General features: G+C 49.3%; 1 protein-coding gene across 2 annotated transcripts in view; it reads left to right on the top strand.

Moving 5' to 3' along the window:
- The window catches only part of KIF9 (kinesin family member 9), a 41,456-nt gene extending 23,699 nt beyond the window's left edge, over positions 1 to 17,757 (top strand). For both annotated transcript variants that reach the window (XM_082192271.1, XM_082192270.1), the window contains 7 exons: positions 239 to 372; positions 3,652 to 3,852; positions 6,309 to 6,517; positions 6,946 to 7,125; positions 12,673 to 12,788; positions 13,995 to 14,099; positions 17,444 to 17,757. In XM_082192271.1, the coding sequence (XP_082048397.1) occupies positions 239 to 372; positions 3,652 to 3,852; positions 6,309 to 6,517; positions 6,946 to 7,125; positions 12,673 to 12,788; positions 13,995 to 14,099; positions 17,444 to 17,551 (1,053 nt within the window). In that variant the 3' untranslated portion in view covers positions 17,552 to 17,757. The remainder of the gene's footprint in view (positions 1 to 238; positions 373 to 3,651; positions 3,853 to 6,308; positions 6,518 to 6,945; positions 7,126 to 12,672; positions 12,789 to 13,994; positions 14,100 to 17,443) is intronic.
- Positions 17,758 to 19,347: the final 1,590 nt, after the last annotated feature.

The following is a 19,347-nucleotide window of genomic DNA, read 5'->3' as shown; positions in this document are numbered from 1 at the left end:
GAATTTTTTGCTGGAAACTGCAGGAGACAGTGGGCCCTCGTGCTCGGATCCTGCTTGCAAACATCCCATAATAAGCACCTCGCTTCTCACGTTCTGATGTCCTCAGAGTTTGGCTTGTGTGTGTATGTAAGTTGCTGGGGAGGCGGCACATTTCCCAAGGAGTGGAATCCCAGCTGCAGATTCCAGGGGCAGAGATTTGAAACCGCTTAACAGCCCCTCCGATCTCCACTGTCGCCAGGCAGGACTGGTCGATGCCGAAGGCCACCTGGTTGGGGAAGTTGACGGGCAAGGATTTGGCATCGGAGTCGCTCCGTTCTCATCCAAGCCCGGCGGGAAGAAAACGAAAGCAAAGAGAGGCAAGGACCAAGTCAGGTTGGTTCCCCCCTGTTCCCACAGTCAGGCGTCTTCAGGTCATATTTCTTACGCTCCCGTGGGCCGTGGCAAATGCGGACCCCTGAGCATTGCTTCTCTGCCTGCTGTAGTGGTGGGGTTGGGGGGTTGGCAGCTGGGTTGTGGACCCTTCTGTGGCCCAGAGGCAGGAGCCGGTGTGGGCAACACCAGGGCTTCTCTGTGGCCCCTCACTGCAGAATAATGATAACAACAACAGCAAAACAACAACAACAACAACAATTTACCGTATTTTTTGCACCATAACACTCACTTTTTTCCTCCTAGCAAGTAAGGGGAAATGTCTGTGCGTGTTATGGAGCGAATGCCTGCGGGTGGTGGTGGGATCTGCTGCAGTCGTGAGTAGAGGATCCATGGTTCCCCTTCCTTCCCTCCTCCGTGGTTACAAAGCATGGATCCACATGGATCCTCAGGATTTTTGCATTGGGCTACTCCAAACTCACTGTCAGATCACATGTCTGTGGCCACAGCATGAACCACAAAAGTCATATATCCACTATTTCGTTTAGAATATTTTTTTTCTTGTTTTCCTCCTCTAAAAACTACGTGCGTGTTATGGTCTCGTGCGTGTTATAGAGCGAAAAATACGGTATTTATACCCCGCCCATCTGGCTGAGTTTCCCCAGCCACTCTGGGCGGCTTCCAACAGAACACTAAAATACAATACAGTGGTACCTCGGGTTAAGTACTTAATTCATTCCAGAGGTCCGTTCTTAACCTGAAACTGTTCTTAACCTGAAGCACCACTTTAGCTAATGGGGCCTCCCGCTGCTGCCGCGCCGCCGGAGCACGATTTCTGTTCTCATCCTGAAGCAAAGTTCTTAACCCGAGGTACTGTTTCTGGGTTAGCGGAGTCTGTAACCTGAAGCGTATGTAACCCGAGATACCACTGTAACCTATTAAACATTAAAAGCTTCCCTAAACAGGGCTGCCTTCGGATGTCTTATAAAAGTCTGGCAGTTGTTTTTTCTCTTTGACATCTGGTGGGTGTTCCACAGGTCGGGTGCCACCACTGAGAAGGCCCTCTGCCTGCTTCCCTGTAACCTCGCTTCTTGCAGGGAGGGAACCGCCAGAAGGCCCTTGGAGCTGGACCTCAGTGTCTGGCTAGAACGATGGAGGTGGAGACGCTCCTTTAGGAGCGTGCTGGATTGCACAAAATAAGGGGAAAGGAGGTGGCCAGGGAGAATTATGTATCTTTCTGATCCCTGAATCGGGAGAGGCATTGAAACAGAGCAGGTCTTGAGCAGAGCAGGTGTCCTGGACTGGTTGGACGCAGAGGAATGGTGGGAGGAACCAGCTGGGGGGACCCCCTAAGGGAAGAAAGCTCGGAGCCCAGAGAGTGGTGGTGGGAAGACTGGGAATAGGAGGTGTCAGAAGCTGAAGAGGTAAGAGGGCTTAGTGGGCTGGGAGAATGTGGCAGAAGGGAGTCCAGAAGCAGAAACAGGAGAGTGGAATGATGGAGGCCAAGAGGCAGAGTTGAATCAGGCTGGTGAAGAAGCATGGGTTGTCTCCTCCTCACTGGTCTCCCAGAACCCTGAGAAGCATGAAGTGGGAAGAGCAAAGGCGGACATGCCGGCGTCGCCTAGGGTTGCTTGTGAAAGATCTGGGAGAGGTGGAGACTTAGGCAGCTGCGGGAAGGCCTTCAGTCTGCACAACTGCCTCATAGGGGCAAGACCTTCTCAGAAGAGCTGCTGTGCTCATTAGGCCGGACACTCCTGAGCAGATCCTGTTTATTGCTGGCTTGCTCCTGATGGCGGAGTATGCATTGCAGGGGACTGGATTAGATTATCCTTTGGGTCCTTTCCAACTCTACAATTCTCTGGTCCTGGCTCTGAGAACTGCATATACCGTATTTTTCACTCCATAAGACGCACTTTCCCCCTCCTAAAAAGTAAGGGGAAATACGTGTGCGTCTTATGGAGCGAATGCAGGCGGGAGGCTTTGCTCAGCGCTCCCTTTAAAGAGTCGCATGGAACAAGATTTGGGCTCCACTTTTAAGTATGGAGGTCTGGCTGGAAGAAACATTGTCCCTATCGGGCCAGAGCGTCTCCGAGATCTGGTGTTTAATACTAAGGACTATCAAAAAAACCGGCAGAGAGGAACTGAGAGAGAATTGAGAGCCTCGGACGTGAGATCTCCAGGCTGATAGCAGATTAAGACTGATGGACATTTGTTGGGGATTGAAACCGGGAAAGGGGACAGGGTGGGGTTTGGGGATCCAAAGGGTGCATAATTATAATCCGTCCTTTTTCTTTTTATTTTGTTTTGTTATTAGTATGAAAAGTGGGGAATTCGTGGAAGGGAATTTGGGCCGACTTTAGAAAAAGGATTTAAGATTTAAGAATGAGCACTGATGTATAAACTTTGATGTTGTAAAACTGTTTTTTTTTATTGAACTAAATATAAAAAGGTTAAAAATTGGGGATAAGAACTTGTTGAATTAACAATTTGAATTGGAATATAAGAAGGGTAGGTGTGGGGAAGTCAGGGAAATATGTTATAGAAAAATAAGGATTGTAAACTGTATATGTTTTCTTTTCTTTTTTTCTTTTTGGTTTTTTAATGTATTAAAATGGAAAATTCTTAATAAATATCTTTTTTTTTAAAAAAAGAGTTGCATGGAGCGTGTGTGCGTCTCTTGGGGGCTTTTCCCCAAGGAGGGAGAAAGGCAGCCCATCAGTCCCTCCTCCCTCCTCAGGGAAAAGCCCCCAACACACACTCCGCACGGCTCTTTAAAGGGAGCGCGGCTCTTGGGGGCTTTCCTGGGAGGTGGAGGAAGGGACTGATGGGCTGCCCTCTGTCCCTTCCCCCACCTCCCACAAAAGCCTGCAAGCGCCGCAGACACGCTCCACGCGGCTCGTGAAAGGGAGCGCTGAGCAGAGCCTGGGATGCACATAGGTTCTGCTCAGCGCTCCCTTTAAAGAATTTTTTCCCCCTAGCTTTCCCCCTCTAAAAACTAGGTGCATCTTATGGAGCGAAAAATACGGTAATATGCCCCCTTTCAGAGGCACCAAAGGCTCCCAGAGGGCCGGAAAGCTCTTGCAGGACTTTTGATCTCTTCATCACCGGTCTTCCCCTTGGCCAGCTTTGGGTGGTGGTCCTCAAAGCTGCATCCTCAAGTGCCCCAAACTAGAGCTGAGCACCTCCCAGTTTTGCTGAGGAAGGGTCAGGTCACGGCCTCAGTGGAGCTCAAGCTCAGCCCTGGATCCGGCCATAAAACGTTGCCCTCTTCTTCTTTCCCAGTCCCACTCTGAAGAAGGAAGGCTTGGCAAGTCCTCTTTCTGGGAAGGACCTGGAGACCCTTTCCCCGTCCCGCAGCCAGGTAGGGGCAGTCACCAAGGACCCGGAGGCAAGGGAGGGCTTGATCCGCGATCAGGACGCCATCAGCTTCGAGACCCATCGCTCTGACTCTGCGCCAAGAGAGGAGCCCAGCACGAGGCCCAGGTTGGTTCTTTGCCTCTTAGGAAGGTCGTGAGCCCTGTCTGTAGCCGACTAGGGTGCTGTTCCCAAAACTGATGGTGGGGATAACCACCATCTCTGCGCCTGCGCGCACACACCGTTTTTATAGTTCAAATTCACTCAAAGTCAGATCAAGGGGAGTAATAGTACTGCTCTAGTCTGCCTCGGTCAGACCCCACCTGCAGTCCTGTGTCCAGTACTGGGCACTCCAGTTTCAGAAATCTCTGGGCGCCACAATTTAAGGAGGACATTGACAAGGTGGGACGTGTGCAGAGGAGGATGACCAAGATGATCAGGGGTCTGGAAACCAAGCCTTATGAGGAACGGTTGAAGGAGTTGGGTATGTTTAGCCTGGAAAAGAGGAGACTGAGAGGAGATAGGAGAGCCATTTTCAAATATCTTAAGGCAGTGATGGCCAAACTTGGCCCTCCAGCTGTCTTGGGACTACAATTCCCATCTGTGCTGGGCCCGGGGGTTAATCCGAGCCACACTGTCCAGGTCCGGTCCCGAATCCAAGGGTTCCGCGAGGAGTCAGTCCAACAGGGCCAAGGCAGGAAACTGGGCAAGATCAGGCACAGGATAACAGGCAGATTCCAGCAGCAGCAATGTTGCTCCCACAACCTGGGGCGGAGTCCGGCAGCCTTTTATCTCTGACGGGTAACGGCCGGTCCTGATCCCCCGGTGACTCAGCTCCCTGTCTCTCCTGAAGGTGAGCACTCCTCCTGCGAATACTCAGGTCTCTCCTCTCAGACCTCAGTCTCTGCAGCTCGGGAGACATCAGTGGGTTACTAAACCCAGAGGCTGCCTCAGCCTCCCCTGACCCAACCGGTAGTGAAGCAGCTGTAAGCGATGGCCCAGCTGGAGGCAATGAGGTCATCCCTGCATCTGGAGCCAGGGCAGGCTCAGGCCCGACTCGGCCCAGCTGGTGCTTGTTGCAGGGGAACCTGTGCAGACTGGGACTCTTCAGGATCAGGCCCCAGACTAGGTTCAGATGCCGCCTAAGGCAAAGGATCCGTTGCAGACTGAGACTCCTCTGGTTCCGAGTCTGAGCCCCAGTCCCAGGCCATCACACCATCATCCCTGACCACTGGTCCTGTTAGCTAGGGACGATGGGAGTTGTAGTCCCCAAACAGCTGGAGGGCCAAGTTTGGCCATCACTGTCTTAAGGGATGTCACATGGAAGAGGGAGCGAGCTTGTTTTCTCCTGCTGTGGAGGGTAGGACTCGAACCCATGGCTTCAAGTTACAAGGAAGGAGCTTCTGACTCAATACCAGCAAGAACTTTCTCATAGTAAGAGCAGTTCAATAGTGGGACCGGCTTCCTCAGGAGGTTGTGGACTCTCCTTCATTGGAGGCTTTTAAGCAGAAGTTGGATGGCCATCTGTCATTGATGCTTTAGCTGATTCCTACACTTTAGGGGGTTGGACAAGATGATAATAATAATTTATTATTTATACTCCGCCCCTCTGGCTGGGTTTCCCCAGCCACTCTGGGCGGCTTCCAACAGAATATTAAAATACAATAACCTATCAAACATTAGAAGCTTCCCTAAACAGGGCTGCCTTCAGATGTCTTCTAAAAATCTGGTAGTTGTTTTTCTCTTTGACATCTGGTGGGAGGGCGTTCCACAGGGCGGGCGCCACGACCGAGAAGGCCCTCTGCCTGGTTCCCTGTAACTTGGTTTCTCGCAGGGATGGAACCACCAGAAGGCCCTCGGCGCTGGACCTCAGTGTCCAGGCTGAACGATGGGGGTGGAGATACTCTTTCAGGTACATAGGGCTGAGGCTGTTTAGGGCTTTAAAGGTCAGTACCAACACTTTGAATTGTGCTCGGAAACGTACTGGGAGCCAATGCAGGTCTTTCAGGACCGGTGTTATGTGGTCTCGGCGGTCGCTCCCAGTCCCCAGTCTAGCTGCCGCATTCTGGATTAGTCATAATTTCAGGGTCACCTTCAAAGGTAGCCCCACGTAGAGCGCATTGCAGAGACTCTTGGTCTCCTGTTCCAACTCTATGATTCTGACTCAGGCGGACTCTTATGGGGCTTATCGCCAGTCTCCAAGCTCAGCCTTTTCCCTCCCTGTGCCTGAAGGGTTTATTTTCCTCCTGGCTCTGTAGGGAAATTCATGACACCCCAGAGAATGTCCCCCACACAAACATACACATATACCACTTCTGGCTTGGAATGGCTGGGTTTTTTAAAAAATTGTCCTTCTCTTCTTGAGTTGAAGTTTTCATCTCCCAAAAAGTTTCTGATTTGAATTTCCATTGAAATGAGGCTGCATTTTAACATTTTAATGTTTTGATGTTGTATTTTAATCTTGTTTTTAAATCAATTTGTTTTTATATCGGGTGTTAGCCGCCCTGAGCCCGGTCTTGGCTGGGGAGGGCGGGGTATAAATAAAAATTATTATTATTGTTATTATTATTATTCTTTGGAAACAGTTCCCCACCTGCAAAGACAGCAGCCTTTGAGGAGTTCAAGAACGAGCGCGGCAGCGAAATCAACCGGATATTCAAGGAGAACAAAGCCATCCTGAATGACCGCAAGAGCAAAATGAACGAGGTCGCCCAGAGAATCAACGTGCTCAAGACCGAGATGGATAACATCAAGCAGGCACTGGACACCCAGAAAGCTGAACGCGATCAGCAGGGTGAGCAGGGCCTGGGCTGCGTCAGAGAATCTTACGAGTTGGAAGGGACCCGAGGGTCATCTAGTCCAACCCCCCCCCCGAGAGCGGGAGAGACTCATGTTAAAGTTGGGGCGGGGGGAGAAGCCGTGCCATGCCTGCCAACTAGGGAGGGGAAAGGAATTTGGTTTGGTTTGCGTTTAAACGAGAACCTACCTAAGTCACGCTTTCAGAAGCAGTTCTCCAAAATTCCTTTCTCCAGATTCTGCAATGCAGTCCTCCCACCAAGTTACAAATCCAGGGGGAAACGACACCCCAAGATGTATTACACTAAGGGCTCACAAGTGACTTCAACTCGAGGGCCTCCTCTGTACGCCCCGAGATGGACGGCATTGTGGTTTTGAGGTGCACTCCCAACCCGTAAAACTTTGTTCTGTTCTTGGACCCTCCAGGAGAATACCAGAGCGAGGACGGACAAATCATTATTGACGAAGAGGAGTTCATGTTGATTATGAAGATGAAGGACCGGAAGAAACAGTACCGGGTGGATTACGAGGAGCTGCGGAACCTCCGGTCGGAAGTCCAGTATTGCCAGCACCTGGTGGACCAGTGCCGCAACAGGCTGGTCTCAGGTACTGCCGGTGGGCAAAGGGCATGGCATGCGCTTTCTAGCCCAGCGTGCGCTGAGCATGCGCTAAGCCTTAGCACATGGCCTGCGTTGGTCTTGTTGGGCAGAAGTACAGGAAATCCATATGTTGTTGGTCTCATAGCAGGCTTCCTCAGGTCAAAAATAACGTATTTTTTGCTCTATAAGACTCACTTTTTCCCTCCTAAAAAGTAAGGGGAAATGTGTGTGCGTCTTATGAAGTCAATGCAGGCTGTACAGCTATCCCAGAAGCCAGAACAGCAAGAGGGATGGCTGCTTTCGCTGCACAGTGATCCCTATTGTTGTTCTGGCTTCTGAGATTCAGAATATTTTTTCCCTTGTTTTCCTCCTCCAAAAACTAGGTGCGTCTTGTGGTCTGGTGCATCTTATAGAGTGAAAAATACGGTAGCTGGAACAACCAAGTTTTAGCTGGTTGGAGGGCTGCGTTCAGCACCCCCCAGCATCTTCAGAGGCTTGGAATAAGGCAGAGACAGAGGACCCCAAACCGGAAGGGCCTGAAAATACTCCAGGGGAACAGATGAAACGTTCCAGATTCTTGAAAGAAATTATGATAGCAACAGGCTCAAATTAGAATCACAGTGCCCTTAGTACGCACAGGTCCCCCTTACTGAACACAATGCATTCCCAAGAAATCATTTGTTAGGAGAGTGTTCGCACAACAAGTCCACAATTTCCATTATTTCCTAAGGGGACATTTCTAATGCGGAATTTGTCCACTCCCCCCTACCACTCCATGGTTTCTTCCTGAAATCACTGCAGCCTATCAGTAAAACAGAGGCAAAATTTAAAAACTGATTTGCCTGACCCACATTTGTCAGATTTTTCTGCTCTTCGATTCATCTGCTCTTGTTCCCAGTACATTTCCGAGCACAATTCAAAGTGTCGGTGTTGACCTTTAAAGCCCTAAATGGCATCAGTTCAGTATACCTGAAGGAGCGTCTCCACCCCCATCGTTCTGCCCGGACACTGAGGTCCAGCGCCGAGGGTCTTTTGGCGGTTTCCTCACTGCGAGAAGCCAAGTTACAGGGAACCAGGCAGAGGGCCTTCTCGGTAGCGGCACCCGCCCTGTGGAACGCCCTCCCACCAGTTGTCAAAGAGAGAAACAACTACCTGACTGTCGAGTTGCAGCTCGGCATCTAAAGAAAAATCAGTCTCACACCATGATGGGTTCCGAAATATGGCTGCTCGTAGGGCTAATGCAGCACAGCTTTTATTGTGTGAAATCAGAAAGATACAAAATACAAGCAAGCAATTTGTTCTAAGCCAGAAGATAAGGACCTTCGCACTAGCATCAGGCCATGCTACGTTAGCCAATCATATGGGACAGCACGAGCTGTTCACGCGCTGTTCATGCTCCAAGGATGCTTCTAGCTATGAAATCACCCTGCAACAATAAGAACTTTGCTCATGCTTTCATGTACAAGCAATCATTTTCCCACATGTCCCCTTTTCTTGTTTATATTATTAGAGGAAAAGAGGGACCATCATTCCAAATCGTACACTTCATTGCCTAAGCGTCTACACTTTGCAACATAAACTCCTCTTGTAACCCCTGTGGTGGGCCGTGGTCGGTACCACCATGCAGTGCATTGGGAAATCAAAGAGGGTATGCATTGAATGCAACAACACACCATGATGAAACCAGCAATACATGCAATTACAATCAATAATATATTTCTTAACCATAATCCATTAGGCAACTGTCAGGGCTGCTACCCAGTCCCAGCTCACATAGGACCACGCTACCAGCGTTCACGTTATACAGGTTCCATTTTCAAACTGCAATGTGCAGCCCTACGTCTTCTATGTCAGGCCGGCGAAGATCCGTCTGAGTCTCCGCCTCTTGCACACCAGCTTAATACCCTAGCCTTGCTCCACCTCCTGCGCCTCTCCTTAACGTCTCTGGGTCCTTCTGCCTGGGGTTTCCCCCTGCTCTCCCCCCTTGCTCTGACCGCTGGCGCTCCCTTCTGGGAATCCCCGGACTCACTGGACAGGCTCGGGGATCTCGGGTCGTCATCCCCACTCATCCCTCCTTCGTATTCCTCCCCCTCGCTCTCTGTTTCCTCCCTTCTCTGCGTCTCTGCTCCTGAACCCCTGACAGCAACCAAGAAAATAAGCAATCCCATGGATCAAAACCTTCAGGTGGATTCAAAGGATTATGGGCTATCATTTGTTCCATATGATCAATAGTAGCAGAGATATTGGTCGATTGATCAGTTATATACATACAGCAATGAGAATGAATTAAGGCACAAATTCCACCTTTAGAAGCAAGGATCACATCTAAAGCATAATGATGTTGAAGAACTACATTTCTTATTTCTGATATTTCTTTGTTAATAGCTTTTTTAAAATCATTTTTCTCAGCAGCTAAAAGGCACTAGCCAAGCATATTCCGCTTGCTGTAACTAAAAAGATTGCAACAAGGTCGAAAACAGAGCCCATTGTCTCCACAGGCCTTGCTAAAGAACCATATTGCAACTTTCTGTCCGGGAACAATGCCAAAGCACAAAAATGAAACAAACTGGAACACACTGAAATTCCCTCACCCCCTCCCTTGCCAAGAGTCCACAATAGTTCCAAGACAGCCCTCTGTACATGTTCAGGGGAACACATCATAGGGCAGGACTCCTGAGGGAGGAGAAAAAAAAATATCTGGGGGGTAAAATCCAAGTGATGTCAATAAGGATGAGAATGGTAAATTAGTCCAATGGCTGTTTCTGAGCAACCTGCGTGATATTTCGTGGCTCAATTATTGGCATGTAAAAACCACAATCCAGAAGAAGTCACACAACCATTTCTGCAGATACAGGAGCCCATTTGCTGTAAATAAGTCTGATGTATTGCTCCTTGTACTGCTGAGTCAAAAGTCCAAGCCCAACGAAACGTGATGACACAGATGGGATGGTTGCTATTAGGAGGCAGCAAAACTGTAATGATGTTTGGTGGTTGAAGTGGCTTCCCAGGGAAAAGGGGGGCCAATGCAGTAGGGGTGAAGATGGCCTTTCAGCGTGCCAGGAAACACTGGAACAGCTGTGGAAGAGCCTCTTCCATTGCAGAGGTGACTGTGATCTTGTCCGCTGGATCCTTATGTCCTTTAAGGGCAGAAAATAGTGGAGACAAAGTGGAGGTGGGCAGGTCCAAATAACTCTTTATCCAATTCAGCTGTCCAAGAATTTGTTGTAAATCCACCAGTTTAAGATGATCAGGAAACTGTAGTTGAGGCGTAACTGGAATGGCTGCAGATGCTGTCAGCTTGTGTCCCAGGTACATAATAGGTAAAGTCCGCTGGATTTTTTCTTTAGCCATTGTCAATCCAACAGGTTGTAACCTTTGCAGGAATTTGGGACACGGTGGAGGACAAGGCCGTGGCTAGCAGGCTGTGGCTAGCAGTGCCCACTGACTGGCAGGCTTTAAGCATATCAGCAATGGCTATATTTGATGTTGCCATTAGAAGGCGCAGCTCTTGCTTACAGTCATTAGCGAACGCAAGCTGGCGTACAATCAGTTCTTGTGCTGCCAGGTCCTGAACTTGCCGCTTGAAGGTATTATACAAGCGATCAACAAATTGTCCATAGAGCTTTGCAGGGCCCTGTCTGACGCTCCCCAATTGGCCATTGCGCTCATTCTTGTCATCAGGGACAGAGGCCAAAGCCTCTTGGGCTGAGGCTGTGGTGGCTGCCCAATACATAGGATCAAGGGCCAACTGTTGGGCAATAGGAAGAAAATTTCCTCCTCCCGTCAGCCCATCGAGAACATCGGTTTGGGTCAGCATGACGGGGGCTGAGGGTGCAGGAGCAATCACAGGAAAGAGATTTGGAGTATCAGAATCAAAAGGCAGCAACGGAGCGGCGGCACGGAGAGATTTTTGAAGAGGAATGGTAGGAGCGGTGCCAAATGCCTTGGGCGGAGGAGGTGGGAGAGCGGGGGGTGCTGCAGAATTTGAAGAATGCAGGGGAGTGACAGGAGGAGCCGAAGGGAAAATGTCCGGCGGTTTAGGAGGTAGGTTTGAGGCAGGCAAAGCAGGAGCGGGGAGGGCGGGCGAAGAAGTTGTGGCAGCAGCCAGAAGAATGTTTGAAGGAGTTAAGCACGACATAGCTTTGTAGACGTTACTCCAGGCATGCAAAACCTTGACATCAATCTGAGGATGATTTTGAAAGAAGTGTCCAATTTTTTTCCAATCGTCTAACTCCCAATTTCCGTCCTGGGGGAACCAGGGGCAGTGAGTGTCCAGGGCTTTTATAAGGGACTTAAGGTCAGCTTTCCGAACAGCAAGGTTGTTACTGGCCAAAAGGAATTTAAGGTCTTTATAAAATTTTTTCTGTGGTGCAGAGAGAGACTTTCCCATGATTGCAAGAGTTGCAAAAAGAGCAGGGAGCACTTACCGGAGGGATCCTTAGAAGGATGAGGGAGGCGCCTTTTTGCCCTGTCCGGGCGGAAGTAAGTGCTGATAGGTCCGTAACGTAGTCCAGAATCACATTCACACGGGAGCTCTCACCAGGGATCCACTACGTGGATGAACGACGCGTCTGCAGCCCTTGCCAGGCGAGGTGAGGCTGAACGTTGTTTAACAGCATGAAATCCAAAAGAAATCACACGGGAGCACTCACCAGGGATCCACTACGTGGATGAACGACGTGTTGGTGAGTGCTGAATAATGAAAAACAACGTGAAGTCCGAAGGCAGTCACACGGGGCACCAATTGTCGAGTTGCAGCTCGGCATCCAAAGAAAAATCAGTCTCACACCATGATGGGTTCCGAAATATGGCTGCTCGTAGGGCTAATGCAGCACAGCTTTTATTGTGTGAAATCAGAAAGATACAAAATACAAGCAAGCAATTTGTTCTAAGCCAGAAGATAAGGACCTTCGCACTAGCATCAGGCCATGCTACGTTAGCCAATCATATGGGACAGCACGAGCTGTTCACGCGCTGTTCATGCTCCAAGGATGCTTCTAGCTATGAAATCACCCTGCAACAATAAGAACTTTGCTCATGCTTTCATGTACAAGCAATCATTTTCCCACACCTGACATTTAGAAGACATCTGAAGGCAGCCCTGTTTAGGGAAGCTTTTAATGTTTAATAGATTGTTGTATTTTAATATTCCGTTGGAAGCTGCCCAGAGTGGCTGGGGAAACCCAGCCAGATGGGCGGGGTATAAATAATAAATTATTATTATTATTATTATTATTATTATTATTATTCCTGCTTTCTGCCTGAAAGCGGCTGCCACTGACCAGCAAAGCACAAAAAAAGGAAGTCGACTGTTTAGATAAGTGAATCCGCAGAGCGTAGTGAAGTTTGGGCATAATTATTTAAGTGCAGATAAGTGAATTTTCAGAGAACAAGCATGCAGATGGTGTGACCTTCGTGTTTTGACTGAAGGTTACAGGCGGGCAAAATGGACTTGGTTGTTCAAATGCAATTTGAAAAATACACAAAGAAAAACAAAATGCATACAATATATATGATGTAGGAGATAACTGACCATATGTCCACCTCCTTCCAGAATTCGAAATCTGGTACAATGAGTCCTTCCTCATCCCAGAGGAGGTCCAAGGAGCCTTAAGGCCTGGAGGAGCCATAAGGCTGGGCATGATCCCAATTAACAGAGTCCTAACTCTGGTAAGTAAAGGCGAGACGCATACCTTGGCCTTCCTCGCCCTGTTTCACTCATCAGCTGCTAAGCGCTAATCAGCTGTTGGCACCCAAGAGCTGATCCACACCAGCAACTGCCAAGTTGTTGCAGACCCAGAGAACCCCCAATATCTCTTGCAAGAATCCCTGTGCCCTTAGGAGGGGGAGAAAAGGGATGTGCTTGTGTATGTGTGTCACACGATGCACAGTGCAAGATTCATTGAAGGGAAGATGGCCTTTCCTATCTTCTGAAGGACACACCATGATTTATAAGGGGGAAAAGGGAGGTCTTTCCTGATTCCTCCCTCCACAACAGACTGCTTGGTGTTGCAACGATACGATACGATAATCTTTATTGTCATTGTCCCATACAGAACAACGAAATTGAAAAAAATCTACATCAGACATTCAAAAACCTACAACCTTGCTATACCAGCCTGGTTGACCCCCTAAAAACTCTGATACCCCATAATATGCTCCCACAAAGTCTACCTTAAAGGTAAAGGGACCCCTGACCATTAGGTCCAGTCGTGGCCGACTCTGGGGTTGCGGTGCTCATCTCGCTTTATTAGCCGAGGGAGCCGGCGTACAGTGTCTGGGTTCTGTGCCCAGCATGACTAAGCCGCTTCTGGCGAACCAGAGCTGTGCACGGAAACGCCGTTTACCTTCCCGCCAGAGTGGTACCTATTTATCTACTTTCACTTTGACGTGCTTTCGAACTGCTAGGTTGGTAGGAGCAGGGACCGAGCAACGGGAACTCACCCCGTCGCAGGGATTTGAACCGCCGATCTTCTGATCGGCAAGTCCTAGGCTCTGTGGTTTAACTCATAGCGCCACCCGCATCCCAGAGGCTACCTTACACTGCATTTAAAGCCAAAATCACATTTGGATTTCTCAGGCGGCTAGTCCTAGTCTTCTTGGGGCTCCCTGTATCTCTTTGACCATGCCTTCTCCTCCTCTGGAGTTACAGAGATATTTGGCGCATGCATCAGCCAGGTAGACCGTCTTTGCTTCCCACTTCTCCCCTGGTGGGCAGGACACCATTTTGTGGTGTGTGTCCCCCTCCCAGTGCCAAAATGTATGGGCTGGCCCTGCTTCCCATCATTCAGTAGGTCAGATTTGCTGTGTACGTTGATGAAGCCCCTCTATTTCATTCTTTGCTTTTGCATTCCTCTCTTCTTCTCCTCCTTCCAGGATGAAGACGAACAGGAGAGGTTTGAGCGGATGCAGCAGGAAGTGCTGCCATTCTGCCCGGATTCTGTCTCCTTCTACAATGCCAAAGCAAAGGTGGACCGGAAGGTAAAACTGTGAACCTCTAGGCTCCTTTGGTTCTATATCAGATGCTGAAGGGAATCAGGAGATGGCCGTGATCTTTTTAGCTCCTCTTTCTGAGTTTTCCAGAGGCATCTAGCTGGGGCTAATATTTTACAATGTCACGGTCCGGTTCATGGGCGATCGAAGTCCTGGCAGGGGACGTCAGGACCGGGGGCAAGATGGTGGGGTGGGAGCAGGAACGGGGGTCCAGAAGCCAGGAGTCAGGAAGCCAAGAGTCCGAGGGTCAGAAAGCAAGGAGTCCCAAAGTCAGGGGTCCGAGGATCAAGAAGCAAGGAGTCAAGGGTCCGAGGATCAAGAAGCAAGGAGTCAAGGGTCCGAGGATCAAGAAGCAAGAAGTCAAGGGTCCGAGGATCAAGAAGCAGGAAGTCAAGAAGCCGAGGTTCAAGGATCAGGAAGCAAGAAGCCAAACACAACAAGGCAGGAAGCGTGTTGCTGTGGCAAAGAGCCGAAGGGAAATGCTGACCTTATATCCCTTCCTGGCTGTTGCCACCAGGTGCTGTGAGTTACCAATTGGCCTCACCTGTGTGACCGCGCCTTGCCTCTCCAGAACAAACTTAGGAAGGCCCCAGTCCTGCAAAGCCCTACTGGTCACAGGGCCTGGCTCCTGCACGCACACCTGACATACAACAGATGGACCCTTGGTTCTGATCCAGCTGGGCATCTCTTGTATCCTTTGCTTTCCAGGGAATAAGAGCTTCTGGGTTTTCCTTGGGGCATCCATCCTTGGGGCAGGAATTTTGACTGCTGTGAGACTGGATGCACCTTTGGCCTGATTCATCAGCCAGCCTCTTCTTATCATCCCGTTAATGCCCTATAACAGATCAAAGTTGGTGCCTGCGTTGATCTTACGGAAGTAAAATCAACAAAACGATGTCTCTTATTAGACCCCAGCAGGAACAGAAAGGCATTTAAAAGTTTCGTATTTCGCAGAACCTTTTGCCCCACAAATAACGAGCAACCGGTGTGTAAAAAGGTGGAATGGGTTCTTGGATGTTCATCTTCGGTATCCGGTTGTGCAGACAAAAGCTTATCAGTTGCTGCTGGTTAGAATCCAGAGGATGGGATGTTGCTGCTGGCTCTCAGCTTGCAAAACTGAGATCTGTCCCAGTATGTGATGGCCTGGGACTGGGGCTCGGACTCGGAACCAGAAGAGTCTCAGTCTACACCGGATCCTTTGCCTCGGGCATCATCTGAACCGAGTCTGGGGCCAGATCCTGAAGAGCCCCAGTCTGCACAGGTTCCCCTGCAACAAGCACCAGCTGAGCCGAGTCAGGGGCCTGAGCCTGCCCTGGCTCCAGATGTGGGGATGACCTCGTTGCCTTGAGCTGGGCCATCGCTTACAGCTGCTCCACTACCGGTTGGGTCAGGGGAGGCTGAGGCGGCCTCTGGGTCTGGTAACCCACCGACGTCTCCCGAGCTGCAGAGACTGAGGTCTGAGAGAAGGAGAGACCCGAGTACAGTGGTACCTTGGGTTACATACACTTCAGGTTACAGACTCCGCTAACCCAGAAATAGTACCTCGGGTTAAGAACTTTGCTTCAGGATGAGAACAGAAATAGTGCTCCGGCAGCGTGGCAGCAGCAGGAGGCCCCATTAGCTAAAGTGGTGCTTCAGGTTAAGAACAGTTTCAGGTTAAGAACGGACCTCTGGAACGAATTAAGTACAGTGGTGCCTCGCAAGATGAAAAGAATCCGTTCTGTGATTCTCTTCGTCTAGCGGTTTTTTCATCTTGCGAAGCAAGCCCATTGATCGGATCAGCTGATAAGCAGCTTAGCAGCTTAGAAAAAGGGGGGGAAGGAAAAAAACCAGCAGGAACTCGCAAGACATTGTCGTCTTGCGAAGCAAGCCCATAGGAAATTCGTTTTGCGAAGCACCTCCAAAACGGAAAACTCTTTCGTCTAGCGAGTTTTCCGTCTTGCGAGGCATTCGTCTTGCGGGGCACCATTGTACTTAACCCGAGGTACCACTGTATTCGCAGGAGGAGTGCTCGCCTTCGGGCGAAACAGGGAGGTGAATCACTGGGGGATCAGGACCGGCCACTACCCACGTCAGAGATAATAGGCTGTCGGACCCCGTCCCAGGTTGCGGGAGCAACATTGCCGTATGCTAGATCCTGCCTGAGATCCTGTACCTGTCCTTGCCTGGTCTCCTGCCTGGTGTCCAGCCTTGGCCCTGTCGGACTGACTCCCAGCAGAACCTTCGGATTCTGGTCCGGTCCTGGACTGTGTTTCACGGGTTACCCCCGGGCCCAGCACAGTAATTCCAGCAGGATGTTAACATGGTGCAGGCCTCCCCCCTCATTCACCTGAAATATGGTCCATCGAAAGTGGCAAGCGCTTTGCTAGAATAGTAAGCAGACAAGCCAGAGAGTGCAGCCGCTTCTAGAAATGATGATTGGACAACGGAACCTACAATAATTCTGTCATACACAACGCTGCAGCTTAATTGGCAGCATTTTGCCTGCAGAAATAGGCCAGGATGAGACCGAAAACGGACGCAGAGGAGCTCATTCTGCACTTCAGCACTCTATAAATACTCACTTGGTCTCATGGAAGAGGCCTGCAAAAAGTTCGTGCTTGTTTGAACTATTGGTTTGACCTAATGCTGAATCTATTTTTGCAACTTACGTCAAGGTTAGGGGTGGGGGAAGTTTGAGTATTAAAAGGGATGGGGAGAAAAGGCCTAGGAGGAACAGAGCAGAGTGGGAATTTTGAGCACCCGAACACCCCATCCAAAATTACTGGACGCCTCCCAGGCCTTGACAAGAAACCTTCTAAAACCCCACATGGGCTGGAGGCTTAAATAGATTTTGTTTTAACTGAAAGCCAATATTATCAGGGCTCTGAAAAGCCATTTCTGGTTGGCAAGATCTTAAAGGTAAAGGGACCCCTGACCATTAGGTCCGGTCATGGCCGACTCTGGGGTTGCGGCGCCCATCTCGCTTTATTGGCCGAGGGTGCTGGCGTACAGCTTCCGGGTCATGTGGCCAGCATAACTAAGCCGCTTCTGGCGAACCAGAGCAGCACACAGAAACGCCATTTACCTTCCCGCCGGAGTGGTACCTATTTATCTACTTGCACTTTGACGTGCTTTCGAACTGCTAGGTTGGCAGGAGCAGGGACCGAGCAACGGGGGCTCACCCCGTTGCGGGGATTCAAACCGCCGACCTTCTGATCAGCAAGCCCTAGGCTCTGTGGTTTAACCCACAGCTTCATCTTGCATCCCTCTTATTTCAAGACATATTTTTTTTGCACCCCACGCCCAAGAATGCCAGGAATAACAGCCCCATCTCTTTCTTTCTTTGAAAGCACAAATACGCTGGAGCCATGTCTACCCTTGAGCAAATGCGGAAGAAGCCCGGATCCGTCCAAGCAGCGGTGAAGAACAAGCCCCCTTCCGTCCTCAGCATCGTGTAGCAGAGCCAGAATGCGCCAGGTCTTATTTCTTACAGGTGGAACTAAAGAAATGGACCTCTGAGCACGTCAAAATATGTTTTGTTTTATGGAATAGGCAGAGAGTATAACAGACATCTAGGGAATCTACATTGTTAATAACACTTGTACATTTCACCATATGGTATTCACAGAGATTGGTAATAAATTAGTGAGAGAAAACTTATAAACTTTGCTGAAAGTGTCGGAAAAAGACCCAGAGTTCTGCTGGGGGAGGTGCAAATCAAGATTTGTCAGTGGGAGGAAAGGCTCTCAGGCTGGCGTCCCACTGATTCTCTCCCCGCAAAAGCAAAACAGGACTGTAAGGCTTCCTCAATAATTTGGATGTTCTTATAGGTAATGCAATGACTCCAGAATCCCTCAATAATAATAATAATAAATTTTATTTATACCCCACCTTCCCCGGCCACAGCCAGGCTCAGTGCAGCTAACACCAATAAAAGAAAATCACAGTAAAAACATAATAGGGGGGAAAGAGAGGGAGGGGGGAGCAATTTAAAATACAGGTTAAAATGCAATTTAAAATGCAGCCTCATTTTAAAATAGCTCATAAGGGGAGGGAAACATAAGGGTCAGACCGAGCCCAAACCAAAGGCGAGGCGGAACAGCTCTGTCTTGCAGGCCCTGCGGAAAAATGTCAAGTCCCCAATGTCAATGAGAAGGGGATGCTGGGAGTTGTAGTTGGGGAAGGCTGAGCTAGGAAACCTCCCCTCCTTATCCTGTTGCTGATAGGTGGAGAGAGAGAGAGAGAGAGAGAGAGGAAGACGAGGGCTTCATTCAAACACTTCTCAAGAATGGGGCCAATTCCCCTCCAAAGAGGAATCTACCTGGACAGTTTGGTTTGGGACTGCATCCTTTTGTCCTACATGCTCCTTCTGCCATCCTTGTAGAGGAATTTCTTCCCAGCGGCCAAGGGCTTCAAAAGACAGCAGGGTACCCGTTTCAGGGGATATCCTACATTTCAGGAAAAGTCCATAATAGGGGACTCAAGTCTCCAAATCAAGCAGCTCATTTTTCTTTTTTCAGTTTTTTAATTGATTTTCACAGTTTCAAAACACACAAACAAACATCTTATTTAGATCTTGGTAACATTATTAAGTGACTTCCTCAAACCCCCTTGGTTGATTTTCATTGTATCTCATTTTTAACAGTTTTCCAAAATCGATTTTCTCAAAAAATTAACTTGGGTCACTTAACCTCTTTCATTCTTTCTAGTTTGACATTAAACATCTTAAATCTGATCCTTACATATTTCACTCCTAAGCCTATCGATTTATTTGCGAGCTCTTCCCATTAAGTTATCTTAACATATTTAACTAAGGAATCTTTAAATTTCTTCCATTCTTCGTGGTACTCCTCCTCCTTCTGGTCGCGGACTCTTCCAGTCAGGTCGGCCAGCTCCGAAAAACCCATCATCTTCATCTGCCAATCTTCCACTGTTAAGCAGCTCATTTTTCAGTGGCGCGGACTCTTTGGAGAGGCAGTTCAGTGAAGGGATGGCCCGACATTGCCTGTGATTGCTGTTGGAGCAGACCTTCCTCTTGAATAGCAAAGGTCTTGACACGACCTTGACGCTTGCTCCTCCTCTGCCCCTGCAAGATGGGAGATTGGAGGGTGATGGGCAGTGTAAGGATATCAGGGGGTTGCTCAAGAGCAATCAGGCAAATGCCTCCCTGGTCTGTTGTAAAGCCCTGTTATTGGTGCCAGAAAAAACCTTCACCATGCAGAGTGCCACTATTCCGTGGCTGGCTCATTCACTG

This window comes from Podarcis vaucheri, assembly GCF_965113315.1.
Source record: "Podarcis vaucheri genome assembly, chromosome: 12".
Taxonomy (NCBI): Eukaryota; Metazoa; Chordata; class Lepidosauria; order Squamata; family Lacertidae; genus Podarcis; species Podarcis vaucheri.
This window is presented reverse-complemented; position numbering and strand designations above follow the sequence as displayed.